At 50.7% G+C, this 11,276-nt stretch overlaps 1 protein-coding gene across 1 annotated transcript; it reads left to right on the forward strand.

Moving 5' to 3' along the window:
- The first annotated feature begins 1,506 nt into the window (after positions 1 to 1,506).
- Positions 1,507 to 2,865, forward strand: SOX11 (SRY-box transcription factor 11). Its single transcript, XM_068972893.1, has one exon. It carries the CDS (start codon positions 1,507 to 1,509, stop codon positions 2,863 to 2,865), a length of 1,359 nt encoding a protein of 452 aa, XP_068828994.1.
- The last annotated feature ends 8,411 nt before the right edge of the window (positions 2,866 to 11,276 follow it).

Consider the following 11,276-nt stretch of genomic DNA (forward strand, 5'->3'; position numbering starts at 1 on the left):
GGAATATTTCGACTTGAAACTTGGGGTGCTCCCGTTTTCTCTTGGGTCTGGGTTGTTCAGCTACACTAGCGAGTGATCCAGAAGGCGTGCTAGCTCCTTGCTCGATTTCAGGACGAGGCTGCTCTGGGGGGGGGGGGGGGGCGCTGGGAGGTAGCGGGGCGAGACAGGGGGAAGGGGACAAAGGAAGGGGGGATGGGAGGGCGCGGGGCGCGCCGCAGGGCTGAGACGCAGCTCTGCGTCCGGACCGGGTTTGGAACCAGCCCGGGGAAGAGGCCCGATCGCCGGCCAAAGGACTGGCCGGGCCGAGCCCCACGGACCGTTACTCTGGCCTCCATGGGGGGCCGGGGCGCAGAGGGGCCCGGCGCCGCCAAACGCGCACCGTGCGGCGCGTCCCAACGCGGGGAGGAGGGGAGACAGCCGCGGGAAAAGGGCCAAACTGAAAGCGCCAACCGGGGCGAGGGGCTCCCGCCGGCCGGGCTTTAAAGGGATGTCTCGGCCTTGGAGAAAGGGAGAGAAAGGAGGGGAGCGCCCACGTGCCCGGGGAAGGCGGTTGTGTCCAAGCGCCACCTGCCGTCGGCCGGGGGGCTCGGCGGGCTCCCCGCGCCCCTCGGGGGAGCAGCAGCAGCGGCGCCCACCCTCCCCCTCCCGGGGCCCGACCGCCGATCCTCGCCCCTGCCCCCGCCCGCTCGGGCTGTGCGCGTGCCCGGGCGTGCTCCCGCGGGGAGGGAGCGCGCCTGGCCGGCTCACCCCGACCGGCCTCCGGGGTGGGCGGGTGGTGGGGGACTGGGCACAAAGGGGCGCCGGGCCCCTCCCCGGACCCGGTGTGCTCGGTTCGCTCCGACGCTGGGACTGGCTCGGTTCGGCCCTCCCGCCGGGACGGGCGCGGCTCTCGAGCGTACCGGGGAGAGGGGCGCCTCGGTGCACACACACGAATTTTTTTTTTTTTTTAAAGAACACTTTTCGAGACCTGCCTCCTCCTCCTCCCCCTCCCCCACCCCATCTTTGCAGCCCGGGGGCGGGGACGGGGCGGGGCTGCCGAGTTAATCAAGGCTGCGGGGCGGAGCCGGCCCCGGCCATTGGCTAGCCCGCGGGGTGACGTCACCCCGATGACACCCTGATAACTAGTTGGGAGAGAGCCCTCAACTTTTTGCAGAAGGAGCGCGCGCGCGCCTGGGAGTTGCGTGAGGTCCGGCGCCCGCGGCGGGAGCCAGGAGCCGGAGAGAAAGAGAGAGGGGGTCCCCGGGCTGCTCCGACCACCGCCGCCGCCGCCGCCGCCGCCTCCTCTCGCGTCGCGGGCCGCAGCTGCCCCGCGCGCGGGCGGCCCCGAGTCTCCGCAGCCACTGTGTGCAGACTGGAAGGGGGGGCGGGGGGGAGGGGGGGAGCCGCGGACGCGGGGTGCCCAGGACTTTGCAACTTGCCCGGGAAGGTGGAGGGCCGAGCGGGGGAGGGGGAGCCCCGCACGAGACCGAGCGGCCCGGGTGGGAGCGCCCAGCCCCGCCGCGGATCATGGTGCAGCAGGCCGAGAGCTTGGAAGCGGAGAGCAACCTGCCCCGGGAGGCGCTGGACACGGAGGAGGGCGAATTCATGGCTTGCAGCCCGGTGGCCCTGGACGAGAGCGACCCGGACTGGTGCAAGACGGCGTCGGGCCACATCAAGCGGCCTATGAACGCGTTCATGGTGTGGTCCAAGATAGAGCGCAGGAAGATCATGGAGCAGTCGCCGGACATGCACAACGCCGAGATCTCCAAGAGGCTGGGCAAGCGCTGGAAAATGCTGAAGGACAGCGAGAAGATCCCGTTCATCCGGGAGGCGGAGCGGCTGCGGCTCAAGCACATGGCCGACTACCCCGACTACAAGTACCGGCCCCGGAAAAAGCCCAAGATGGACCCGTCGGCCAAGCCCAGCGCGGGCCAGAGCCCGGAGAAGAGCGCGGCGGGCGGCGGCGGCGGCGGGAGCGCGGGCGCGGGCGCGGGCGGCGGCGCCAAGACCTCCAAGGGCTCGAGCAAGAAATGCGGCAAGCTCAAGGCCCCCGCGGCCCCGGCGGCCGGCGGCGCCAAGGCGGGCGCGGGCAAGGCGGCGCAGCCCGGGGATGGCGGCGGCGCGGGCGACGACTACGTGCTGGGCAGCCTGCGCGTGAGCGGCGCGGGCAAGACGGTCAAGTGCGTATTCCTGGACGACGACGAGGACGAAGAGGACGACGAGGACGAGCTGCAGCTGCGGATCAAGCAGGAGGCGGACGAGGACGACGACGAGCCGCCGCCGCACGCGCAGCTCCTGCAGCCGCCGGGCCAGCAGCCGCCGCCGCCGCCGCTGCTGAGACGCTACAGCGTCGCGAAAGTGCCCGCCAGCCCCACGTTGAGCAGCGCGGCCGAGTCCCCCGAGGGCGCGAGCCTGTACGACGAGGTGCGGGCCGGCGCGGCCTCGGGCGCGGGGGGCGGCAGCCGCCTCTACTACAGCTTCAAGAACATCACCAAACAGCACCCGCCGCCGCTGGCGCAGCCCGCGCTGTCGCCCGCGTCCGCGCGCTCCGTGTCCACCTCCTCTTCGTCCTCGTCCAGCGGCGGTGGCGGTGGCGGCAGCAGCAGCAGCAGCAGCAGCGGCGGCGAGGACGCCGACGACCTGATGTTCGACCTGAGCTTGAATTTCTCCCAAAGCGCGCACAGCGCCGGCGACCAACAGCTGGGGGGCGGCGCGGCGGCCGGGAACCTGTCCCTGTCGCTGGTGGATAAGGATTTGGATTCGTTCAGCGAGGGCAGCCTGGGCTCCCACTTCGAGTTCCCCGACTACTGCACGCCCGAGCTGAGCGAGATGATCGCGGGGGACTGGCTGGAGGCGAACTTCTCCGACCTGGTGTTCACGTATTGAGAGGAGGGGTGGGGTGGGGGCGCCCCGTTCTCGCTCTTTTTTCTCTGGCGGGTGCAGAGCAGGGTTCCTTGGGAGGAAGTCGTGGTGGTCGTGATGATGCTGATGATGATACAAAGTTTTGGTGTCGACGGTGATGGCGGTAGGGTGGAGGGGCGAGAAGAAGATGCTGATGTTGATATGTCGTGACACAAAGAAATTGGAAAGATGCTGAAAATTTTGGTGGAGTTAAAGTGAAATGAGTAGTTTTTTGAAACATTTTACCTGTCCTTTTTTTGTCCACCCCCCCCCCAACCTCCTCTCCCTTCCTTGATCGTGTCTCAAGGTAGTTGCATACCTAGTCTGGAGTTGTGATTCCCCCCCCCCCCCATGTGTTTTTGTAATTACTGTTTCTTTTTTTCCCTGAAATTCGCGATGGCAACAAAGGCGGAGGGGACGGGGCGGGGGAGGGGAACGAGGACCCGCTCCGGAAGGCGCTGTTTGAAGCTTGTTGGTCTTTGAAGTCTGGAAGACGCCTGCAGAGGACCCTTTGGCAGCACAACTGGGGAGTTGGTTGGAGATTTCTTTTATTTTATTTTATTTTTTTCTTAAGAGATCTTAAGAACTGGTGAATTTTTTTTTAAAAAAATACAAACACAAAAACAAAAAAGGGACCATGGCAAATTTTTTAATTTAATTTTATTTTTTTGGAGGGAGAAAACTGATGTCTTCTATGCATCCAATTCTTAACAAAACTGCAGGGAGCTTGAAAAAATGCAGACTGTACAAACGCTTACAAAAAAAAAACTGTGAACTGACTTAAGATCAGAGTTTACTTTTCAGATCAAATTGTTTATGGTTTTACAAATGTGATTTCTACTTGCCAACTTTTTTTTGGTAACTTGTTCCCTTATACCTCCTTGATTGAATACCAGGCAGCCTAGACCTCAGTACAAAAGGTATTGAAACATTTTTGATACATAACAGACCTCAGTCTTTTTTAAAAATTAATATATTTTCAGGCGTATTTTTGTACAGTGAAAAGGGAACATTCTTGCTGTGTTTTTTCAGTAAGACTTTCAGGCACTTCTTCCCTTTTGATTTCTTTTTTTCCTCTTATTATTTTTTTTTTTTAGCATGCAAGTATGTTGGTACGTTATGTCCTGGTTTAAAAAGGATTAAAATTTTAAAATAATCCTTGCATCTAAAGGCCTTGTGGTTAAAAAAAAAAAAAAGCAAACTTTTTTTGTACAGCTATAGTAGAGATTTGTTCAATATTTGTAGGTAAAGATTTATTGAAAACGGTGATATAGACCTCAGAGCTGTTATCTTAGTTTAAAGATTGTATATGTACTGTACTATAGTAGGACTTTATGTATCTCATACGCTGTGATATGTGGATGGGGCCCCAGATGGAAGGTTTGAAACTGGATTCTCGATTTTTAGCAAAAAGAAAAAGGCACATAGTTTAAAAAGTTTCTCATTTTGTGCAATATAATCTAAATAAAGTACAGACCATCTGCATATTTTGTAGCAAATGGTGGCAAAGCAGACTCAATGCACTGTCTACATCATTGCCTGTTTTTTTTTTTTTTTTTTTTTGGTGCTGGAAGTCTGTATCTTGACAATTTTAATAAATCAGCTGGAACTGATAGAAACTCGCATCGCCCATGGTCTCTATGGAAGTCCTACTGGCGGTGGTGTCGCAGGGCATTCAGAGACGAGGCCCTTGTGCGCGCGGGTGGGAAGGTGGCACCCTTCCCATATTCTCCGGGCTTCGACTGGAAGTGCTAAATGGCCAGTTCCTCGCTTCTCTTTTTCGGTGGCTGGTTAGGCAAACCCGGGGCGGAGGATTCTTTTCTCTCGGCCTTCCTTTCACTTCCCCCTTTGCAACCCCATTTCCTTTCTCACCTCCTCCTCCGCGAGTCCCACCCTTCTCTCCCTGCCCATCCGGACGGCGGGCGGGTGGCGCGGGCATCGGGCCGGGCGGGGGTCAGCCTTTTCGGCGAGGGGTCGCGTCGGGGCTGCGCGTCGTGGTAACCCGCGCCCTTGGGTGGCCAGCGCTGGGCGCGCGCGGATGCTCGCTGTTCTCCCTCCTTAGAGGCGGGGGACAGCCGTTTCCAATTTTGAATTTTTTTTTTTTTTTCTCGACGCTGCATGTCCGCCTGTGCGCTGGTGGGAAGCGCTGCTACAGTTCTGGACCGCGAGCGGTGACCGGCGCTGGGGCGTGGTGGTCGATGTTGAGTCTCTTTTCGGCGTCGCCGGGAGAGCGGGGCGCGTTGGGCCCGAGGCTGGGGAAGGAGCGCGCGGAATGCTGGCCTAGGGCGGCGGGAGGAACGGGGCACGGCCACCGGAGAGTCTGTGCGGGAGGAGCTGGCCGGGGGGTGGGGGGGTGCGGGTGGTGCGTGTAACCAAGGGCGCCTGGGCGGCGGCCGGGGACCCCAAAGACAGGGCCCCGGGTCCTGGGCGCCTGGCTTTATCCCCGGGGACGACGCGCGCGCCTCGGCGCCGCGCCCTGGGGCCTGGAGACGCGCGAGAAGACCCGCGCCGGGGCCGCGAGGCCGCCGAGCTGCGGGGATGAGCGGGAAAGCCCACCCGGGCCCCCGGCTCCAGGGTCGCGCGCCGGCCCCAGGACCGTCCTGGAGATGGCCGGGGGCGGGGGAGCTCCTAGGTGGTTCGGCCCTTGCCGAGTTCTCCGTGAGGGGCACCGTTTGCCTGGCCCGTCGACTCCCGCTCCCCTACTCTCGTTTCTCCAGACCCGCCCGCCTGTGTCACGGAGTCTTCGCGGCGGGCCCGGCTGGCAAACGCCGCCCGGCACGCGCGCCCCTGGCCCCGCGCCCTTTCGGTGCCTTCCACCCGTCTTTCCCCGGGGGCCGCGCCGAGGGAGGCAGGGAGGCTGCGCGGAGGCCGCGCCGGGGCCCGAGCGCCAACCTCAAGCTCTGCCTCCGAGAGAGCGGGCGCCTGCAGTGGGGGAGGTTTGCAGTGGCTCGTTGAAACTCGGTGCAAAATCACCACTACTCTGTTGGTCACCTACTGCAATGATTTACCAAGGTTTGGTCTCCGTTTTTATCGAGATGCTGGCGAGATGAATGCTCCACGCATTGCCGGGAGCTGCTAGGCCAGGGGCGCGCGGGCACCCTTCCAGCCTGGCTTCCTTCTCCCCTGCCTCTAGGGCCCCGTCCCCGCCTGTTTGGCCTCCCCCGGCCTCCCTCCTCTTCTCGGCGAGTCTCCACCCCGGTCCCTACCTCTGGGATGCGAAGCCAGCAAGCTTTGGCCGTAGATGGACACATTTCTTTTCTGTGGCTGTTCATTTCTAGGAATCATCAGATTTCCGTAGAACACTTGGGAGGAGAAAGGGCTGAGGGTGTTAAATAACAAGGTTCTCAACATTCGAACTGGATCTCTGGAATTGTTTACCTCCCCCCGCCCTCGCCCCCCCTCCCAAATGATAAGACTGATGTAGTCGTTGGTGGGACATTTATTTTAGCCACGAGTAATTGAACCAGCGGTTTACAATTGACGCTTCTCTGTGCTGGGAATTTTACATGGTGGCCCTCTGCTGCAGTTCTAAAACTTGTTGAAAACACAAACCCATTCATAAAATTGAGTCGATGTACTTGGAAAACCTGAAAACTGCATGTATTTTATGTTTCAATCATAGATGAATCGGACATTTTCTGTGGTGAGGTAGAAACTTTGCAGTAGTAACATGTAATGATTTGGCTTCAGAATGGAAAAGCATAGTCTGGATGAAAATTTTCAAAAAGTTATGTAGCCTAAGTTCTTGATAGTAAAAGAAGAAAAAAAAATAGAGATCGGCGATCTAAAATTAAAAACCTGTTAGAACTCAGGACAGGCGCTTGAATGCGCTTTTAACAATATTTAAGGCTGTTTTGATGAATGCATTGTGAAAATCATTCTTAATTCTTTATTGAATGTCTAAAACATAATATAATACACAAGGTATTCTTGCCACTGGATAGTCTTCAATAAAAGTTTAATTGCATTTTTTTGGTCTCTTAAGTAAGTCTTATTTTGAACTAAGCATTGACAGAATATTTTTAAATAGTAAGGGGGGAGGGGGGAGGGATGCCTAGTGCACTGCAGTTTAGTCAGTGGGTATCCTGCTGTTTGTAAGTTGTTCACAGATTTAGGATGGCATTTTACTAAGATTTCCATCTTAAAGAACTTGAACCAGCATTCTCTTATTCTTTAAACTGTGGAAATAATCTTCCAGTTTTTACACTCTGATATGCATCCTTTTATTAAAAATATATAATGCTAATGAAGGCAGTGTATTTAAACTGTGCTTTGCAAATATGTATGTTATGAATGACTACGGTCACAGGGCAAATTATTTGTTAGATCCTTTGGGGGGAAAAATCATTAAAACCATTTTGAGCAGAGATGTTTCATTTTAATGTTAATTGAGAGGAAGTGATTTAAATATGCATGTATATAGCAGTCAGGATCACTTAGGGTTCTTTTTTTTTTTTTCTTTGAGAAAGAAAAAGACTCAAACAGCAAGACTTGTTTTTCCCTTGTCTGGGAGTTGGAACCAGAGTCATTTGCTATTGGTACACTTTGAGAAACTTACGCTTGTTTTTCTCTTCAGAATTTAAATGACTTTTGAAAGTAATCTGAGAAATAAAGCAAATAAGTTGCTCTTTTTTAAAGTAGTCATTCAATATAAATATATTATATCAATCTTAACTTTTTTATTCTCTGATATGATTAATAATATGTATATTCTTACTTTTTCTTCTAATGGGCATATGTATCCTTGTGAACACTTTATAGAGAGGTTTTCTTGGACTCTCCCATTTATAGAATCTTTATACTCTTTTACTGTGGTCCCCTGCTTTTAACAGATTTCTGAGGCCAATATATTTGTGCTTTTTTCTTATGTAGGATGACCAGCGAAAATAGTTTACTGAGTTGTCAATTTTATCAGTAGATAAGAAACTTTCTTTATTACAGCTTCAGGGAAGATTTTTCAGGATATTTCTCAGTTATTGTAAGGGCCAAATTTTATAAAATTTCATTAGGAATGTCAGTTTCAAATACCCTTTGTATAGCCTAGGCCTGTAAGAATACCAAGACTGAGCCTTATGTATCTAACACGGGAATTCACAAGCTCCCAAAGTAACCGTCTCCATGTAATGACTCTTAGACGTGCTTTTCAGCCATCTGGCTAGTTTAATCATTGGTCCTTTCTCACTGTTCATTTATTGGATTTTTTCTGCCACACCCCCTTTCATTTGATGATCTGGCAAAGTCTGCTCTTTGATAACTCCTTTTTCTTCCCTCTCTGTGGGGCCCTCATTTTCAATCACAATAAAGATTAAACGAAATTTCTTAAACTCAGTTCTCTTCCATTTTATCTTGCTACTGGCTGTTTTCTTGAATCCTAACATAGCTTTTTTTTCTTCCTTTTTTCACTGTAGTTATTTTTTTTAACACTACCTATATCAACTAGCTGCCTAATTAGTTTTATCTCTTCCATGTGGATGCAGTGAGTTTTTAAGAGAATTTCACAAACAAGTAGTTTTTTAGTGAACTTAAACAGAAGTTTAAAGGAGACCTATTTTTATATTCAGTAAAAGCACAAAAGTGCAGAAAGTATACAATGGCTTACAAAGGGAAACATAAGTTCATAATGTTCCATGTATAAAAGTAATACTTTTATTGGGTAGAGCTACTCCGAGAAGATTCAATACCTCTGCCAAGTGCACAGACAGGACTGTTTTACATGACCCGGGAACTTCTGTTGCAAATGGATCACTTCTCTGTAGAGAAAACAAACCACGAAGAGCAATATGGTCAAGTGGAGATGTGTTTTGACATGAGCGATTGGTGAATTGAGACAACCTGGATGGGCAGACGTGAGGCTTCCTTCTCAATGTTTGATCAAGCTTCTTTTACTTAGTCACATAGACGTGGATTTTCTCTGCTGTGAAAATGACACAGCAGAGCAGTGTGACAAACTATTGGAAAATTCGTAAAAACAAAATTCACTCTAGGGTCGTTGAAGTGACTTTGACGCTGACCTTATTTTATTAGACCTATTATATTTCCTCGTTATATAAAAAAAGCCACTGGAAATATTGCTAATATGCAACCTAAAGAATTTTGATCAAATAGATATTGACAAAGGGCCCTCTTGACACACATTTCTTCGTTCAGCTTCTATTCAGAAACACAGTGCCCTTGGATCACATCAGGCAAAACATTCTATGCCATTACCCTTAATTTCCCATTTTGTCTATTTTTACTCCTGTACATATGTGGTGGGTTTAAGAGTCTTTGGCATTTGTTCCATGACACCCTTTTCTGGAACGGACTGTTTTAGGAAGGAGCCTGCTGTTCCAACGTGGGGCTCCTAGCAGTGGTGGCGTAACAGCGCTCCCTGGAGGCCACCAGGACGGGGCCACCTGACACCCAGAGCAGTTTCCAGCAGGACGCTGCCCAAGTCTGTATTTTCAGAGCCACTCCAGGTTTGGGAGCAGGAAAGTTAAAAAAAAACCCTTTTGTTTAGAAGTCTGAGTGGTTTGCGGAGGGGGGGGACCTTTTTTAGAGTTTGCATGCTAGCGCACGACCAGAGGCTGTGAAACAGAGGGGACTGCTCCCTGAGGCCGGGCGCTGGAGGATGATGTCTGATAGCACTAAGGGGAAAAGAAAATGCATGGCGAAGTCTTGTCTTCTGTACCCTGTCTAGCATGCAGTTTCGTGTGTTAAAACGGTGTATGACATTGCTGTATCAAAGTTGTAAAATTAAGCATTATTTATTGAAAACTATGTATTTTTTTGTAAAAACCTGATCACATAGAGCGTATCAGTGGCTGTGCTTGGTGTTTCAATGGAACCAGCTTCTTGCCCCACCCCCTTGGTATGCAGCGCTATTGCTCAGGGTTGAAAATAGTATACCCCAATGTCTCTTCTCAAGAGTTTTTCACAGAGGAATACATTTGTTCAAAAGACTCTAATAAAATTGTGTGATTGATCTGCACTTGTGGTTTTCATGTGGCTTTTTTCCTGTTTTGCATCTTGATAACTACTGCTGAGTTTCTAATGTGTGGTCCTCCATACTGATACTGTGGACAGGTTCTGGAAAGTTCTGAGTGTCAGCCTGGAGAGGAACAGGCCCCCAGAAATGCTTTGGGCAGGTTTGAGAGCTGCTGATGTTGCGAATAAGCATGATAGTAATGTCTTGAGATTTTTAACTGGTCAACTGAGTGAGTCAAAGCATAGACTATAGAAGGGTAGATGGACATGTGTTGTCAGAAATGCTTGAAGTAGAAAATGAAGGAAGATTATCAGGGGCAGTTGCTGCTGTTGAATTCAATACCAGCAAACTCTGTTTCTCTGTCTTTTTCTTTTCTATAACAATTTACAGCGTAAATGTATTTTGACATAGAAATCATTCTGTATTGAGATTCTTGATATAAAATACTTTTATGGAAGCCTGTAAGTGATCCTTGGAACTATTACCAGATTTTTTAAAAGATGTGTTTACATGGTGAGTGTTTGTTGTATATTAAATTTGCTTTTGTAGAAATGTTTGTGTTGTATTGTAACAAATTTTCAAGTGCACAACTAACACAATCACACGTAAGTGCTTAGTTACACCAGTTTTCAGTACAAACCAAAGGACAACTCAGTCTCATCATTAGAAGATATAGTCAATGTGTTCACTTCATGAATATCCTAGGAGGTTTTTCACTTTGGTAGAATTTTAGTTTACTTATATTTTAAAGGAAACAACAACAAAAACATAGACCCTGGGTGAATGATACCTGGCATAAACATTCCTTGCAATTAATTACTAAAGGATCCTGAATGTGTTTCAAATTCCTCATTGTGACTCCTTGTGCTGTTTGTTATACTCCTTGACTTTCAAGATGTGGGTTTCATAAAAACAGGAAAAAAATAAGCAGTTAAATTATTGAAGAGACATCTATGGCTAAAATATCACTGGTAGGAGAGCATAAAATGTGAAAACTCTGGCTTGGTGAGTGTCCCATTAAATCTAGCCAGGAGTGAAAGGAAGAGGAGATATCCCCTACCTCAGTGATGGCTTATCTGTGAAGGACAGTAGAAAGAGTAACCCTGGACCCAAGGAGGAATGACATTCTTGTTGGAAGCTACGCTGGTTCTACTTGAAAGGAAATACTTATATGATATGTATAGCTGGTGAATGGGCCATCACTGAATCCTGATTTTGACATTAGGTCAAGCCCATATAACTTCATTAAAAATGCGATGCACTTTGATCTTTTGAAATTCGTGGGTATGGAATACGGCCTTAGCAGGGGAGCTCCTATCGATTTACATTTTTGTCATCTCACAGAACAATTGCATAGCTACAGACTGTTCCCTCTGTGCCCAGACAGAAAGCTAGATCTCATCATAGTCTCTCATACACTGAGTAGACT

Source organism: Capricornis sumatraensis, chromosome 1, assembly GCF_032405125.1.
Source record: "Capricornis sumatraensis isolate serow.1 chromosome 1, serow.2, whole genome shotgun sequence".
NCBI lineage: Eukaryota > Metazoa > Chordata > Mammalia > Artiodactyla > Bovidae > Capricornis > Capricornis sumatraensis.